Source organism: Globicephala melas, chromosome 1 (genome assembly GCF_963455315.2).
Source record: "Globicephala melas chromosome 1, mGloMel1.2, whole genome shotgun sequence".
In the NCBI taxonomy this organism is placed as follows: domain Eukaryota; kingdom Metazoa; phylum Chordata; class Mammalia; order Artiodactyla; family Delphinidae; genus Globicephala; species Globicephala melas.
In genome coordinates this window covers 47,001,261-47,020,143 of record NC_083314.1, presented here as the reverse complement: position 1 = coordinate 47,020,143, position 18,883 = coordinate 47,001,261, and the positions used below count along the sequence as shown (strand labels likewise).

Sequence of the window (18,883 nt, the reverse complement as noted above, 5' to 3'; positions counted from 1 at the left end):
GGGGCAGGGGTTGGGTCATGGAGGCAGTAGGAGGGTGGAAAGAAAGAACAGAAATATGACAGCCCAAATTCCCTCTTCTCATTCCCAGTCCAAGGCACAAGCATTCTGAGCCCTAGATGGGAATCTATTTTCTGGTCGTGTTTATTACACTGTTGAAAAATTGGAAAATATGGAAGGGGAATATATATAAAAAGGAAAATAGAAAGCACCCATAATTCCACTGCTAGAGATAACCACCACTAAAGTATGCATATATTTTTTATTTTCTTCCATTTTTATTATGTGTATTAATGCAGATATGTCTACGTAACATAAATTGGATCACAGTCTACATTTAGAGGGCCTGTGCCCTGTTTGCATTTTTCATTTTTTAATATCATGTGCATTTCCTCAGCACCCGCAACACTAAACAGTAACACCCAAATCCACAGAGATTCAGCCTGTGGCGAAGAACTCATTTGGAGTAATTTCTGCTGGGCAAAGGCCTTCCTTCCCTTTCAGATGGTGTTTAGAATAATCAGACATCCTACTTTGGCTGAGAAGGATCTGGTTTTCAGTGATCTTTCTGAGCTCTAATCCAGAGAAGTTTTCTGAGCCCCCAAACGTAGCTATGTGCAAACTATGAAATTCTGGCTCATCCTTGTGAATTACCCTATTTATGATAGACTGATAACCAAATAGATTATGGTCTCTAGGCTTGAAAAGTAATACCAGGATCTGTCTCTTGCAATTGGCCTGGAAGAAAATATTAGGAAGAACATGGACCTTGGAATCAGACAGTCCTGAATATGAATTCTGGCTCTTCCACTTTTGAGCTGTGTGACCTTAGGCAAATCACTCACCTTCTCTGAAGCTCAGTTTTCTCTTTGTAAATGGGAATATAATATCTATATCACAGAACTACCACATTAAATGAGAACCCGTGTAAAGCACTGAGCACCATGCAAGCATATAGTACTAGGTGCTGGGTAAATGTTGGGGGACCCCTGCTCTTTGTCAGTGAAGGGACGGCTAAGAGTGTGGGACTCTGGCTGCAGACTGTCTGGGTTTGACTCCTGGCCCTGCTACTTCCTTACTGTGTGACCTTGGCAAGATCCTCAACCTCCTTAGAAAAGGCAGAGAAAAATGCTGCCTTTTGTCTTTAATTCCCACTTAAGGCAATCATATTTATATTAAAATGTACACCATCACCCCGTCTCTCTCTGTCTCTGCTCCTGTCTCTATTATTGTGACTATTTCTCTCTGATGTCCTACATTAAGAGTTCTCAAAGTATGGCCCCTGGACCAGAGCATCAGCATTGACTTTTTAAAAATGCAAATTCTCTTCCTTCTTCCAGACCCACTGAATCAAATTCTGGGGCAGCGCCCGTAGCGATCTGGATTTTAACGAGCCCTCCAGGCGATTCTGAAGTTTGAGAGCCACTGCTCTACACCAATGTTCCCCTACCTGCAGTGGGCTTGGTGGGCACATTGCTGTTCTGGTAAATGGGCTGGGAGGTCTCATTTTGGGGCTGTCCAATCACAGGCGTCATGGAGGGTGTGTTGACATTGGAGAGGATGCAGCCAGTCACCCGCTGGGGGAAGGAAGAAGGGCAGAGTCAGTGTCGTTAGCCCAGGAGACTTATGAAAGCCTTTCCCAGTTATCTCCAAACGCTCATCTGCTTGTGCATCATGGTGAGGTGTCCTGGAACTGAGAAAGAGGACTGGAGGTGGGTTCTAGATCCAGCCACACCCTGTGACCACACTAGGCTAGCAGGAGGTGAGAAACGCGTGGGATGTGTTGTTTCACAGAACTGGGGTCAAATTTGAGCTCTGCCCCCTTCTGGCTGTGAGACCTTGGATAGTTACCTGCTCTGGAACCTCAGCTCAAGAGCCTAACAGAGAGAGGCAAAAGAGCCACCCTTCTGGGCTGCAGCAGGACTACACGAGCGAGCATACACAGAGCGCCTTTAGAGCATCTGGCTCCTGGCAGGAACTTTGTACATGCTGTGACCTTCTGTGGAACATGCATGCCTGCCCTCCCTGCCTGCTTCGTGGGGCTCAAATGAGGTCATGTCTGCAAAAGGGCTGTGCAAGCTTGGGAAAGGTCGTGCAAACACCAGGCGCTATCACCACCTGCCGCCTCTCCAGGCCAGAGACGCGAATGACAGGGCCAAGCTGGGGAGCAGTGCCAGGCGGAGCAGGGTGTGTTTGTGCTGCAGGAAGAGGGCGGCGTTCTGGGAACTCTTGCGCCTGCTCAGAGGGTGAATACACATTCCAGAGCCAATCGGAAATTCTATGTGTATTATCCATTGTCCTGTGTTATCTGGCCTGCTGCTCCTCTCTAGTGCTACAGAAAACACAGAGCTGATAACGCAGCATTCTTCACAGCTGACCCAGAAGCAACCCCCCTTGCCCGCGGGGAGTGGAACTATTGGGCAACAGAGGAACAAAGCGTGAATTTTCAATCTGTTTAGCTTCGTAGCGCTGTTGCTTATTCAAGGTCCCTTCCCTGAAAGCCAGCTTCCCCTCAATCCCTGGCCCACCACCCTTTCTGGATTATTGAGTCCAGCTGCCAGAGGACACCAAGTCCCAGGACTGGGGTGACCCTCCAAAGGCGTCTTCCGCACATCACCGTGCAGGCAGAGCAGAACGTGAGTCCTTCCAAGCCCTGGAAGGGCAGGCGTTTGTCTTGTGGGGTGACCTGTCACTTCTGCGATGTTCCTGACAGGAGATGGTCACGACAGCAAGCAGCCACAGGTGGGAGCCGGCTGAGGTTGGGGACCACAGCATCTTCTCAGCCTGCTTTGTGGGATTCTCCGTCCGGCTGCGGCTGGTGGGGTGGAAGGGACAGTCTGCCTCCTTTTTATTATGATTTCACATCCAGAAAAGAACACGCCACATTCTCATTAAATAACCGGTCTGGTAGCTGAGGATTTTCTTCTTCTTGCCGCATGCATCATTTGTCCCATTCGACTTGCTCTATGCTGGAGAAGAAAAGTGCTGGCCACCTGCCCCGCTCTGCCCTCCACAGGCTCCCACATTCTCAAAGCCTTGCATCACCTATGAAGCCCCATGTCTCTCTCTCCAACAGGTCCACTCTCCATGCCAGGAACACCGGCCTGATGCTGGGACCGGGGAGACTGGGAGTTAACAAGCAGCTCCAAGCTCCCACTCCAAGGCGGGGGGCCATCAGGACTGGCATTCTTTGCCGGCCTGTGAGCATCACTGCAACAGCTGTGGGTCGTTGGCCAAGCATCTCGGGCCCAGACTCATGCTTCCGGGCCTGAGTAACAGAGGGAGGGCTCGGGAAGCCCAGACATTTAGACAGCAAAACAGCAGCCAGGCTTTCTGGCCGGTAGAGCCAGGGCTCAGGCATGCCTGCGGGGCCCCTGACTCCTCCCTTCCATCATGCAGCCTGAGGCTCCTGGGTGAAGAGAAGGTGCACAGGCCCCCAGTGTGAAGCCACTGAGATTTAAAGGATGTCTGCGAATCTTAGCGTCTCCTGACGGATACATCCTTATACAGTAAGATGGGATGTCTTTTATTACTGCTGTTGTTGAGACAAGCCCAGAGGAGCAAGCGAGGGCCACCCTACATCAGAGTCCTTCCAAAGGGACCAGGGAAGACTCGGAATGTGTGTGAAGGGTTCTGAAAGCAGAAAGCAAGGAGATGGGTTTTCTTCAATTCCATGGGGGAAAAGCTTATTAGATGAAGCAACAGCCAGCTAGTCCTCTCCACTTCTCTTGCTCTTGACATCCCGGATGGTCTGCAGCCCCAGAATTCCACATCTGTTCAAACAAAGCACTGTGCACAGCAGGTGGAGAGCGGGGGCATTGGGGCTGCTGGCAGCTCCCCAAGGAGAAGATTCTGAAAGGCCCCTCTGACAGCAAACACAGATGCGATGGCGGCGGCCCCTGTGTCAGGATGATACCCTTCTGATCCTTGTTTGGGGCTGGGGAGGGCTGTGCATCAGGGTCAGCGGAGGCAAGGAGGATGGATTGCGGCTCGTCTTGGTGGGTCAGGCTTCTTGCTATTGACGGCACCGCTTTTCACCCCCGCACGGTGGGAGTCGATGGGTTGCTATCGATCTGTGAAGGGCGCTTTCTGCACACGCTGACTGGTGCTGCTGGCTGGCGAGGAACCTGTGCTTACCTAGCAACCAGCTCCTCGTCACTGCACACGGCCACAAGCCCTAGGCAGCCATCTGTGTGGGCTAGGCAGTCACTGTGTGTCCTCAGATACCCTGGTTCACCTCTCTGTGCTCCCTTTTACCCACAAATAAAACAGAGATGAGGGCTTCCCTGGTGGCGCAGTGGTTGGGAGTCCGCCTGCCGATGCGGAAGACGCGGGTTCGTGCCCCGGTCTGGGAAGATCCCACGTGCCGCGGAGCGGCTGGGCCCGTGAGCCATGGCTGCTGAGCCTGCGCGTCCAGAGCCTGTGCTCCGCAACGGGAGAGGCCACAACAGTGAGAGGCCCGTGTACCGCAAAAAAAAACCAAAAAAAAAAAAACAGATGAGAACACTGTCTGCCCGTGGACTCCTGTGAGGAGGAATGAGTGTGCATGACAGTATGACGCCTGCGGGTATGAAGTACGGCAGTAGCGGAACCTACGCTGGGGTAAGAGGACCAATGGGTCCCCAGGAGGTGTGGCAGGAGGACCTGGCTGCTTGTAACTTTGCCCAGTGCCCTTCTCTCCTCCTTTCTTTGCTCGCTTCTCCTTCTCTCCTCACTTTCTGAAGCTTTCCAGCTGTGGTCTCCTGAATCCCACCTTGAACTTACTGCCAGAAGATGAAAACTGCCCCAAGTCATATCGAGGAGGGGGACAAGGCAGGAAGCAACCTCTGGCGCTGCTCTGGGTCCCTAATTCACTGCCCTCCGTGGTGCTGCTCAGAGCCTGGTCTCCCCCACCGCTGGCGGAGAAGCAGGAAACAACAGGTCAGTAGGCCAGCAGCATCCTTTCCTTGGCCTGCCCGGCTTCCGTGGTTCACCCAACCCTAAGCCTGGCCCAGCTTACCTTCATGAGGTCCCGATGGTGTTCGAGGACGCTGCAGGTTGTCTGCCAGGTGTCCTGATAGCACTCCCACGGGTCCACCCTGACAATAGGAAAGATGTTTCCCTTGGTTTCCATTCTCACACTCTTTGCTTATTGGTTCCTTCCAATGACATGGCTCAAAAAGCTTAGCAGACCTGGTCATACCAAGTACTTAGACCTCGAATCAGGTAAAACATGGGCTTGAAACACCTTCCTGAGCCTCAGTTTCCCCACTGTGAAATGAGAGGAGTTTGACACAGGCTTACATGAACAGTTGCTGGTACTGGTCTGGCCAGGTTTAATATCAGCACCAGACCTTCCCAACTGTGGGGCTTTGGGAAAGTTATGTGATTTTTTTGGTGCTCACTTTCCCATCTGTAAAATGGGAATAACAATAATAACTCTCTTGCGGGGTTATTAGAAGGGGTCAATGAGTTTTCTATGCAAAGTGCTTAGTATAGTGTCTTGCTCTTATTCTTACCTGCAAAATGGGAATTCTCCTCTGGACCTTATAGGACTGTGATAAGAATGAAATGAGCCAGGCCCTCATCAAGTGGCGACTGCAGTTACCTGAACTGGGGAATCTGCCCATGTCTGACTCCCTGTGCAGCGGGGTGCCCTGTGGGCTTGGAGGTGGGCACGGCAGCCAGACCGGAACGTACAGCCCCGCAGACTGGCCAACCCCTGCTGCACACGGGATGTGAAGTGAGCAGGGGTCCAGCCCCTGACGGATGCAGCACTCGGGCTTAATCACCAACTTAATGAGCTGCTAAATTGGTACGTTCCTCAAACCCGTCCTTAGCAGTTGAGCATTCCCTCCCTAGCCCCACCTCACAGCACACCTAAGGTTCCCAGAGATGAGATCTCGTGAACTGAAAACACTTAGCGACCCAGCTTGCCCTGAGCCCCCAGATCCCTGACCACCCTCCCCCCTGAGATGGGCAGACACCTGACCTGGCTAAACAGGCTCCCCCATGTCCAGGGACTCTGCGCACCCATGCCCCATCTCTAGAGCTATCTCCAAGCCTCTCTGGTGACCTCAATTCGCGGAATTCTGATTTTCCCAGGGCCTGGAGCAGTGCAGGGCAGGCAGTAAGTGCTCAGTGAATATTTGTTGAATGAATGAGGGAGTTATTTCAGAATCTTCTAATCACATACAAGCAGTAACAGTCTCCTGTTCAGTATTTCCCCCACTGGACCCCATTTTCCCCGGAGATCATGAGGTGCCGTGCTAAGAGGCTCCATTTCTACCCTGACTTGACCACAGATGTGCTGTTCCCTCTCAAACTCCTTGACTTCTCCTGAGCTGTCTCCCAACCTCACCTCTGTCTCGGGGGGGAGGGAGGGGATGAGAAAGTCTGTAAAGGGCATGCACTGCTCACACAAATCACTGCGCACGAATGGCACGGATCACTATTCAACTGTTATTGTTGCTTTCCTTCACTGCTCCCATTTCCACCCACCCCATCTCTTTCCTGCTAACTCTCTGCATCCCTCATTCTGAGGTCAGCGGCCCTTCATTTCTCTCCTTTTCTGGAAACCTCTAGGTGCTGCTTATTTTTCCACGGCGGGGGCGGGGGGGGAACACAATACAAATGGTGTATTGTTATTTTTTTAAAAAACGTCATCTTCTCATGCAAATTATAACTGTAGGAGCTTTGGGGGGCATAATTAGCATAATTAGTGGAGGTTTGCTTTAATTACACTGCAAGCACAGTGGATAATGGTGTCTGCCATCTTAGAACTGTGCAGGGACCGTCTGAGGGAAAGGCTGTGAGCGCTTGGACCTGCCCCCACCCCCACCCCGCCCCACACCTCTGTCCCACTGTAATCGTGGGACCCTAGGAAGCCTGAACAGGAATGGAAAATAGCCAAAGCCGGGGGACCTTCCCTGAAAGGTAGTGACAGCTCATGGAAGTGAGTACGGATGGAAGTGGAGAGGCATCTCGGATTTTCTGGCCCTGCCTCACCCCAGTCCCAATGATGTTTGTGGAAGCTCTGAGCATACTCCTGAATCCAAACGTGCCAGAGCAGATGAAACACCAAAAGCTCCCTCTTTAGTTCCCCAGGCTGTATAAATTGGTTAAAAAATAAAGTCATCAGGCCACCCCAGAATGCTTACGTTATTATCGCCTGCATGCGGTTAATCTCTCCCCTGGCCTCCCCACTCCTGTGGGGACTCTTCCTTTTCTCCACCCATTCCCAGGGTGTCCCTGGGCCACCCACCTCTGGCATCATCAGGCCAGCCCTACCTGATCCAGTCGGAATTCTGGACGGCCAGCTGACACATGATGAGACGGTGCCGGCTCGACACAAGGCCCTGGGAAGCAACAGAACAGTTGTTGGGAGGCTCACTCTGCTCCCTACAGACTCCCTAAGACTCCATCCCAAGCCAGCCCATTATAAAAGTGCAGCATTTTTCAGTGCTGACAGAGAATGAAGGTGTGACCCCTCCACATGTCCCCCTGCTACACACAAGCGTAGAGTGGCAGGGTGGGTGGGAGGGAAAGAATGGAGGGTGTGTGCAGTATACTCTCCTCCCCCGTCAGGGTCAGAGGTGAGCCTCCACTGATGAAGAAGCCAGTGTGTACCCAGCACAGAGAGGAGACGTAACGTGGTGAGTGTTGCCTTGTTTCCCGGGTCCATCTGGCTGGGTCCCTTCCCCAGAGCCCATCAAGTTGTATCTGGGAGAGGGGGTTGAGGTCTGGGAGGGCTTCTAGATTTTCTGGGATGTGTGACAGGGAGGGAGGGGCAGGGAAATGAATTTTAAATCCGATTATAGGAGGCATAGGCCTTTTTCTCCTAAAATCCCAGGAAAGACTGCCCAGCCCATAACCAGCCCCCAGTTTGGCATCCGTGCCGAGTCACATGGCATGGATGAGTTCTGACTGGGCCTGGTTGCTGGCAGCTGTTCCTCCCAGCTGCTGCCCAACCCCCATTCGCTCAGGTCTGACTGTGGTCCAGAGATGGGAAGCAGGACACCTGCTAATGGGTGTTTTGCGTTTCCAGGAATTGTAGATGGCAGTGGAGCAGTTTTACATCAGAGGAACCATCGGGTCAGGAAGGGGGGTTAGGGAGGAGAGGGGCAAAGGAGGAACCCACCTGTTTTCCATAGGAGTCATGGACAGGAGACACAATCCCACCAATGACAATAAACCTTCCAGTTTTGTGTAGATAATCTCTGGCTCTTTCTAATTAAGAGAAGAAAACCTCACATTATTAAAGAGGAAAGGTGTGGATTAGAGGTGATCATTGAAATCAGTACGTTCAGCTCTGTAAGGCTCATTTCCCATCTTTCTTGCCATTTAAATAGAAAGTGCGGACTTTCAAAGCAAACACTGGTGATTCAAGAGGTTATGGAACCAGATTTCAGCCCCCAAAGCAAAAGGATTTAGAAGTCAAGGGGATCAATCCAGGTTTAAAGGTCCAGTGCTGGACTAGCTCAGAGAGATTTAAAACAAGCACCTCACTCAAAGCCAAAGGAGCAACTGATTGGAATTAACCATTATGATCACAAGCGGAAATTATTCCGAAGTGAAGGAGTCATTTTTTAAAAAGAAAAAAGAAGAAGCTTTCTTATGATATGAAAGGTGGGCTGACTGCCTCATGGAGTTACTCAGAAGAGGAAAATCACCAAAGCAAACTTAAAGGGCCTTCTACATAATTAGGGAGAATTAACAATCAGACCAGAAAACCAACATTACAGTTGGTTGAGAAAAGTTCGGCCAGAGAAAAGCCTTTTTTTTCTGCTGAAAAAAAGTCATCATGTTGCTTTTTCAAATTTACCAGACAAGCCCAATTTCATTTGCATGAGACAATTTAGCAAACTAAGAAGTGATGAAGATTTTGGTTCTGTCTTTCTTCTAAGGTGGTTCGTTGTACAAATCCAACAGGTCCGGAGCTACCACAGCTGAGGGAAGGTGGTGTGGATTTACTGTGTAGGTGAGGGATTCTGTAAGGGAACAGGGGCTTGGGTAGCAAAACTGGCTGTATAGTTTACAAGCAAGCTTCCAGGATCACCCTGCTTGCTCTCTTAAAAATTTTAATTCTCACCACATTTGCCTCTTTTTTTTCTTTCGATGTGAAATCTCTTAAAGTTTTTTTAAGAAAGTAATTAATAAACTTTATTTTTTTAGTACAGTTTTAGATTTACAGAATAATTAAGCAGATAGTACATAGAGTTCTATGTATTCAGTCCCCCCATCTTCCAACCTCCCCCCCCACACCCCATTTCCCCTGTTATTACTATCTTGCATTAGTGGGGTATAATTTTTACATTTGATAGGCCCGTATTGACCCATTATTATTAACTATAGGACATAGTTTACATTGAGATTCACTCTTTGTGTTGTATGGTTCTGCGGGTTTTGACAAATACATAATGATATGTGTCCACATTGGTTTCATAGAGAATAGTTTCTCCACGCTCAAAATCCACTGTGTTCTCTACCTATTCATCTCTCTCCCTCCTTCCAACCGCTGGTAACCACTGATCTTTTTACTATCTCTATAGTTTTGTCTTTCTCAAAATGCCAAATAGTTGGAATCACACACTATGTAGCCTCTTCAGACTGGCTTCTTTCACTTAACAATTCATATTTAAGGTTCCTCCATGTCTTTTCCTGGCCTGATAACTCATTTCTTTTTATTGCTGAATCATAGTCCATTGTCTGGACGTACCACAGTTTGTTTATTCATTCACGAATGGAAGGTCATCTTGGTTGCTTCCAGTTTTCACTAAGTATGAATAAAGCTGATATAACATTCATGTGCAGGTTTTTGAGTGGACATAAATTTTCAACTCAGGTAAATATCAAGGAGTGTGATTGCTGGAACATGCAGTAAAAGTATGTTTAATTTTGTAAGAAACTGTCTAACTATCTTCCAAAGTGGGTGTACAATTTTGCATTCCTGCCAGCAGTGAATGAGCGTTCCTGTTGCTCCACATCCTCACCAGCATTCAGTATTGTCAGTTTCTAACATCATAACGTGTGTCATCTTTGCTTTTTAAAAGAGTGATATTGCTTCACTAGTTTCCAAATCTTATTCTGTGGTCAAGAATAAATTGAAGGCCTTGTAGCAAAACCTTTTGGATATCTGAATGAATTCTATAGCCCCTCCTCTCTTCCCTTTGCCCTTTATACCCCAGTCTTCCTTAAGATCATTTCCATATGGGCTTTGGCTGTCACATACCCTCTGCTGCAATAAGGCAGACCTTCCTTCATCTCCCTATCTTAGAAAAAGTGTCCTCTCTTTACTCTCCACTTACCCAAGCTTTTCATTTGAAGCTCAGCTCCACCCCTCATCCAGCATGCCTACCCTGGCAACATCCCCCTTTGCTGGACTTACTGACCTACTAGCTCCCTGTGCATCCTGTTCAAGGGATATGATCTGGAAATTGTTTCTGAAAGTTTGTGTCTTTACTCCTCTTCTGTACTGAATTCTTCAAAGCCAGGGACTTTGCTGTAGAGAAGAGGTCCCAAATGCACAGCTAAAGGAGATGTGCAGTTAACATGCACGTGAGAAGCAAGGAGAGTGTAAGACGATTTACATTCAAACAACCTTGGCTTGTTCTGTTGCCACTTGACACACTGTACAGGCTTAAGAAAAGCAATCCACGAGTAGTTCAGTCTGTCACCCATGCCAAAGACTTCTTGCGCTCTTAAGCACTCAGCACAGTGGCTTGTCTATTGAGTAATGCTTGTTCAACAAATGCTCATACCTAGAAGCTCATGTAGCCACCTTCCCTTAGGGTTTCCTTCCACTGGGCCATGTCTGTCAGGAGAGCCACCCACTCCATTCCTCAGACCACACTCCAGAATTTCCAAGGGAAATAGGTTGCACCAAGCAACCTCATTGCCTTAGAAAATGTTATCCTTTCCCTCTGGCCAAGATGAGGGGGCACTTCCCCTGGCAATGCTCTAAAGTTCTCTGTCTCACAAAGAAGCAATTTTTGAAAGGGATAGCCCCAACCCTACACCCTAAAAAAGGATTCCTGATCTGAAATAGTTAAACACAGAAGAGTCATGATTGTGATCATGCAGTCAAATCAATTCAGTTAACATTTATTGAGCACAAAATACCATGATGGATCCTAGAGGGATAAGAGTGGCTTTATTTATTATTCTCCAAAGGTTCACAATAATGGAGAAACAGAAAGCTCTAATGAGAGGCAAATTGGGTGAATGCTATAGCTGTGGCTTTCAATGTTGTTGTTGTCGGTGGTGGTGGTTTACTACAACCCACAGTAAGAAATACATTTTATATCCTGGCATAATACATACATATGTATGTTTATGTATAATTAACTGAAACACATGTTACAATATTTTCTAGTACATTCTATCCTAGTAATTACAAATTTAAATAAAAAGCTGGTCACTCCCTAGTCATGCGTGGCAACCTATAGTTTGAACAACTCTGTGAGATACTAGGGCACGTGGGAAAAGGGACAAGAGAGGTAATTTTGTCTTTCCAAGGAGTGTGAGGAGTTCCAGCAAATATTCAGAAATTGCACAGTTTAAAGTATGCTTATCAACTGGTTTAGTCTTAACCACTAGGGTTAGGCTGTAGGGGACCTGGTAGGGGTGGGGTGAGGGTGAGGGAGGGGTACTGTTGGCTAAGCAAGTGGGAATCAAACTTCAAAGGGTCCTGAAAGCCAGGCAAGGAGTGTGACTTTATGCCACTGTTTGGTCAACATGCATCCTATGGACCACTTGCGTTGGAATTACCAGGGAGAGGCTATTAAAATGCAGATTTTTAGGTCCTCGTCCAGAGTTACTGAGTCGAAATCTCTGGGATTGGGACTTAGTCTACTTTTAAAATTAGTTTCCCCAGGTGATTCTTTTGCTCTCTAAAGTTTGAGAACAATAGACATGCATTGACAATAACCATAAAGATGAAAAGTATAGATAATAGGGAATCATTGAAGGCTATTGAACATGGGGAGTGACATGCTCTGAGCTTGAAGAAAAACTCACAGAGGGGTAGTGAAGATGGTGAAAAATCCTGCCTTAAAGGAGATAATCATTCCTGGCAGGAAGTTTTGGGCCAGGTGATGAGGGATAAAGGAAGAAGATGACCCATCAAAACTTCCCAGAGAATGTTCAGGGACAATGGATTTCCTCCTCTCTCCAGACATTCTGTTTGCTTTGCCTCTGGGGCTTTGCAGTTGGATGTGTCAATGCAATGCCATGTCGTCAATATTTCAGGCCATACCTTTATGCCTGTACCAATAGCGCTAGGTTTTATATTCTGCAAGTCACTTGTTGCCTTTGTATCCTCTAATTTGAATGGAATGTCAGGCAAGTAAGAAACTGGAGGGACTTAATCTTGGAGGAGTCGAGACGGTGGTGTGGGAAGACGCAGAGTTCGTGTCTCCCCACAAGTAGGGTTTCTGCCGGACACTAGTGGGAGACCCCAACACCCAAGGAAGTGGGAAGAACCCCCAAGCAAACCAGTAGGACATGGGGGGACTGAGGGTGGAAGAGAAGTGGAGTCCGGACAGGACCAGAGTCCCTGAGGGGTGGCTGAGATGGGGGAGGGCTTCCCATGCCTGGAGGGACCCTCGGGGGCTTGGATCAGCGGGGAGGGGGCCCAGCATTTCCACTGCGCAATCGGCCAGGGAAGTCTGCCTGGCTCTCTCTGGCTGGGTCCTATGCCCTCAGAGGTCCCCTCCAGGCTGGGTTGGTCCTGGGGGCTTAGAGGCTGGGAGAGATCAGGAGAGGCAGGTGGGAGGAACCCTCCAGGACAGGAGGAGCAGGAGAGGAATGGAGGGCATTTGTCCTGCCCACTAGAGCCCAGGAAGCCTGCTGGGCTGCCAGGTGGGGTGCCCCCCCCTCTGAGACCAGAGGTGGGAGGCACGCCTGGGCCCCTTCTGTTCTGTTGAACCTAATCCCTACCCCACTCCACCCCTGCCTTTTCCAGCCCTGTGGCTACTAAGCATAGGCCCCACCCAGTGCCGAAACCTCGCCACTGCTTAGGCCCCGCCCTCCACAGCCAAGGCCTTTTCCACCTTTTTTCTCCTCCTCCTTTTTACTATGGTGGTTCTGTTTTACCTTCTGGTTGTCGTTTCAGCTATACTTTTATTTTTATATTTTTTCTAACATAGTGGTTACTTTCCTAGTCTAATTTTATTTTTTACATTGTTAACCTTTTTATTTTTTTGCTGCCATGCCCAGCTTGCAGGATCTTGGTTCATGAGCCAGGGGTCAGGCTGAAGTTCCTGAGATGGGAGCTCCAAGTCCGAACCACTGGACTAACAGAGAACCTCAGACACCAGGGAATATTGTTCAGAGTGAGGTCTCCTGGAGGTCCTCTTCTCAGCACCAAGACCCAGCTCTACCCAACAGCCTACAAACTACAGTGTTGGAAGCCTCAGGCCAAACAACCAGTAAGACAGCAACACAATCCCACTCATAAAAAAAAGGGAAAAAATGAGATGGCAAAAAAACTATGTCACAGATGAAGGAGCAAGGTAAAAACCTACAAGACCAAATAAATGAAGAGGAAATAGGCAATCTACCTGAAAAAGAATTCAGAGTAATGATAGTAAAGATGATCCAGAAACTCAGAAATACAATGGAGGTACGGAAATGGAGGTACTAGAAATGTTTAACATTTCTAGAAGATCTAGAAGAACTGAAGAAAAAACAAACAGAGGTGAACAACACAATAACTGAAATGAAAAATACACTCGAAAGAATCAATAACAGAATAACTGAGGCAGATGAATGAATAAGTGGGTTGGAAGACAAAATGGTGGAAATATCTGCCAAGGAGCGGAATAAAGAAAAAGAATGAAAAGAATTGAAGACAATCTCAGAGACCTCTGGGACAATACTAAATGCACCAAGATTCAAATTATAGGGGTCCCAGAGAAACACGAGAAAAAAAAAGGGACTGAGAAAATATTTGAAGAGATTACAGTGGAAAACTTCCCTAACATGGGAAAGGAAATAGCCACCCAAGTCCAGGAAGCACAGAGAGTCCCATAGAGGATAAACCCTAGGAAAAACACACCAAGACACATATTAATCCAGCTAACAAAAATTAAATGCAAAGAAAAATATTAAAAGCAGCAAGGGAAAAAACAAAAAATAACATACAAAGGAATTCCCATAATGTTATCAGCTAATTTTTCAGTGGAAACTCTGCAGGACAGAAGGGAGTGGCAGGATATACTTAAAGTGATGAAAGAGAAAAACCTACAACCAAGATTACCCAGCAAGGATCTCATTCAGATTCAACAGAGAAGTCAAAAGCTTTTCAGACAAACAAAAGCTAAGAGAATTCAGCACGACCAAACCAGCATTACAACAAATGCTAAAGAAACTTCTCTAGGCAGGAAACACAAGAGAAGACAAAGATCCACAAAAACAAACCCAAAACAATTAAGAAAATGGTAATAGGAACATACATATCAATAATAACCTTGAATGTAAATGGATTAAATGCCTCAACCAAAAGACACAGACTGGCTGAATGGATACAAAAACAAGATGCATATATATGCTGTCTACAAGAGACCCACTTCAGACCTAGGGACACATACAGACTGAAAGTGAGGGGATGGAAAAAGATATTCCATGCAAATGGAAATCAAAAGAAAGCTGGAGAAGCAATACTCATATCAGATAAAATAGACTTTAAAATAAAGATTGTTATAAGAGATAAGGAATGACACTATATAATGATCAAAGGATCAATCCAAGAAGAAGATATAATAATTATAAATGTTTATGCACCCAACATAGGAGCACCTCAATACAAAAGGCAAAGGCTAACAACCATGAAAGGGGAAATTGACAGTAATACCATGATAGTGGGGGACTTTAACATCTCACTTACAACCAGACAGAAAATAAATACGGAAACGCAAGCTTTAAATGACACAGTAGACCCAATAGATCTAATTGATATTTATAGAACATTCCACCCAAAAGTGGCAGAATACACTTTCTTCTCAAGTGCACATGGAACATTCTCCAGAATAGATCACATCTTGGGTCACAAATCAAGCCTCGGAAAATTTAAGAAAATTGAAATCATATCAAGCATCTTTTCCGACCACAACAGTACGAGATTGGAAATCAATTACAGGAAAAAAACTGTAAAAAACGCAAATACATGGAGGTTAAACAGTGCACTACTAAATAACCAAGAGATCACTGAAGAAATCAAAGAAGAAATAAAAAAATACATAGAAACAAAGGACAATGAAAACACGATGACCCCAAACCTCTGGAATGCAGCAAAAGCAGTTCTAAGAAAGAGGGAAGTTTATAGCAATTCAATCTCACCTCAAGAAACAAGAAAAACCTCAAACAATTTAACCATACACCTAAAGCAACTAGAGAAAGAAGAACAAAGAAAACCCAAAGTCAGTAGAAGGAAAGAAATCATAAAGATCAGAGCGGAAATAAATGAAATAGAAACGAAGAAAACAATAGCAAAGATCAATAAAACTAAAAGCTGGTTCTTTGAGAAGATAAACAAAATTGATAAATCCTTAGCCAGAATCATCAAGAAAAAATGGGAGAGGACGCACATCCAATAATTAGAAATGAAAAAGGAGAAATCACAACTGACACCACAGAAATACAAAGGATTATAAGAGAGTACTACAAACAAATATATGCCAATAAAATGGACAACCACGAAGAAATGGACAAATTCTTGGAAATGTACAATTTTCCAAGACTGAACCAGGAATAATTAGAAAATGTAAACAGACCTATCATAAATAATGAAATTGAAACCATAATTTAAAATCTTCCAACAAACAAAAGTTCAGGACCAGATGGCTTCACAGGTGAATTCTATCAAACATTTAGAGAAGAGCTAACACTGATCCTTCTCAAACTCTTCCAAAAAATTGCAGAGGGAGGAACACTCCCAAATTCATTCTACGAAGCCACCATCACCCTGATACCAAAACCAGAAAAAGATATCACAAAAAAAGAAAACTATAGACCAATATGACTGATGAACATAGATGAAAAATCCTGAACAAAATACTAGCAAACAGAATCCAACAGCATATTAAAAGGATCATACACCATGATCAAGAGGGATTTATCCCAGGGATACATGGATTCTTCAATATACACAAATCAATCAATGTGATACACCATATTAACAAACTGATGAATAAAAACCATATGATTATGTCAATAGATGCAGAGAAAGCTTTTGACAAAATTCAACACCCATTTATGATAAAAACTCTCCAGAAAATGGGCACAGAAGGAACCTACCTCAACATAAAAAGGCCATATATGACAAACCCACAGCAAGCATCATACTCAATGGTGAAAACCTGAAAACATTTCCACTAAGATCAGGAACAAGACAAGGATGTCCACTCTCGCTACTCTTATTCAATATAGTATTGGAAGTCCTAGCCACAGCAATCAGAGAAGAAAAAGAAATAAAACGAATACAAATTGGAAAAGAAGGAGTAAAACTGTCACTGTTTGCAGATGACATGATACTATACATAGAAAATCCTGAATATGTCACCAGAAAACTATAAGAACTAATCAATGAATTTGGTAAGGTTGTAGGATACAAAATTAATGCACAGATATCTCTGGCATTCCTATACACCAAAAATGAAAAATCAGAAAGAGAAATTAAGGAAACAATCCCATTTACCATTGCAACAAAAAGAATAAAATACCTAGGAATGAATCTACCTAAGGAGGCAAAAGACTTGTACTCAGAAAACTATAAAACACTAATGGAAGAAATCAAAGATGACATAAACAGATGGAGAAATATACCATGTTCTTGGATTGGAAGAATCAATATTGAGAAAATGACTATATTACCCAAGGCAATCTACAGATTCAATGCAATCCCTATCAAATCCCTATGCAAATCCCTATGCAAATCCCTATGCAAATCCCTATCTGTGGCATTCTTCACAGAATTAGAACAAAAAATTTTACAATTCGTATGGAAACACAGAAGACCCCGAATAGCCAAAGCAATCTTGAGAAAGAAAAACGGAGCTGGAGGAATCAGGACCCCTGACTTCAAACTATACTACAAAGCTACAGTAATCAAGACAGTATGGTACTGTCACAAAAACATAAATACAGATCAATGATACAGGATAGAAAGCCCAGAGATAAATCCATACACATATGATCACCTAATTTATGACAAAGGAGGCAAGACTATACAATGGAGAAAAGACAGCCTCTTCAATGAGTCGTGCTGGGAAAACTGGAGAGCTACATATAAAAGAATGAAATTAGAACACTATATAACACCATACACAAAGATAAACTCCAAATGGATTAAAGACCTAAATGTAAGACCGGACAGTATAAGGCTCTTAGAGGAAAACATGAAAAGCACACTTTGACATAAACCATAGCAAGATCTTTTTTGACCCACCTCCTAGAGTAATGGAAATAAAAACAAAAATAAACAAATGGGACCTAATTAAACTTCAAAGCTTTTGCACAGCAAAGGAAACCATAAACAAGATGAAAAGACAATGGGAGAAAGTATTTGCAAATGAAACAGTGGACAAAGGATTAATCTCCAAAATATACAAACAGCTCATGGAGCTCAATATCAAAAAAACCAAACAATTCAATTAAAAAATGGGTGGAAGACCTAAATAGACATATCACCAAAGAAGACATACAAGTGGCCAAGAGGCACATGAAAACATGCTCAGCATCACTAATTATTAGAGAAATGGAAATCAAAACTGCAATGAGGTATCACCTCATGCCGGTCAGAATGGCCATTATCAAAAAAGCTAGAAACAATAAATGCTGGAAAGGGTGTGGAGAAAAAGGAACCCTCCTGCACTGTTGATGGGAATGTAAATTGATACAACCACTATGGAGAACAGTATTGAGGTTCTTTAAAATCTAAAAAGAGAACTATTGTATGACCCAGCAATCCCACTACTGAGCATATACCCTGAGAAAACCATAATTCAAAAAGAGACATGTACCACAACGTTCATTGCAGCACTATTTACAATATCCAGGACGTGGAACCAGTCTAAATGTCCATCGACAGATGAATGGATAAAGAAGATGTGGCACCTATATACAATGGAATATTACTCAGCCATAAAAAGAAACGAAATTGAGTTATTTGTAGTGAGGTGGATGGACCTAGAGTCTGTCATACAGAGTGAAGTAAGTCAGAAAGAGAAAAACAAATACCATATGCTAACACATATATATGGAATCCTAAAAAAAAAAAAATGGTACTGATGAACCTAGTGGCAGGGCAAGAATAAAGACGCAGACGTAGAGAATGGACTTGAGGACACGGCGTGGGGGAGGGGGAAGCTGGGGTGAAGTGAGAGAGTGGCATGGACCTATATACACTGCCAAATGTAAAATAGATAGCTAGTGGGAAGCAGCAGCATAGCACAGGGAGATCAGCTCGGTGTTTTGTGATGACCTAGAGATGTGGGATAGGGAGGGAGGGAGGGAGGCTGAAGAGGGAGGGTATATGGGGACATATGTATGCATATGGCTGATTCACTTTGTTGTACAACAGAAACTAACACAGTATTATGAAGCAATTATACTCCAATAAAGATCTATTAAAAAAAAAAGAAAGAAACTGGAACCCAGCTAAACATAAGTGGCCAAGGAGCACATACAATTACTCTTTCTTTGTTTCCCATAGAGATTCTAAATGCTTGAAAAGTCTAGTGATATCTAACTCAGGAACTGTGGTACTGTGGAAACAACACTGAACTCGGGATCATAAGACTTCTGGATCTTGGGTAAGTCACTTAATTTCTCTGAACGTTAAGTTACCATATCTGTTAAATGCCTTCTTTCCAAGGTTGTTATGAGGATCAAGTCAAATTCTGAATAT

General features: G+C 45.1%; 1 protein-coding gene across 1 annotated transcript in view; it reads right to left on the bottom strand.

Moving 5' to 3' along the window:
- The window catches only part of NMNAT2 (nicotinamide nucleotide adenylyltransferase 2), a 196,013-nt gene that overhangs the window by 33,077 nt on the left and 144,053 nt on the right, over positions 1-18,883 (bottom strand). The window contains exons 4-7 of the mRNA XM_030849170.2: positions 8,117-8,205; positions 7,267-7,334; positions 4,997-5,075; positions 1,448-1,574 (exon numbers count right to left, since the gene is read on the bottom strand). Coding sequence (XP_030705030.1) covers positions 1,448-1,574; positions 4,997-5,075; positions 7,267-7,334; positions 8,117-8,205 — 363 coding nt within the window. The remainder of the gene's footprint in view (positions 1-1,447; positions 1,575-4,996; positions 5,076-7,266; positions 7,335-8,116; positions 8,206-18,883) is intronic.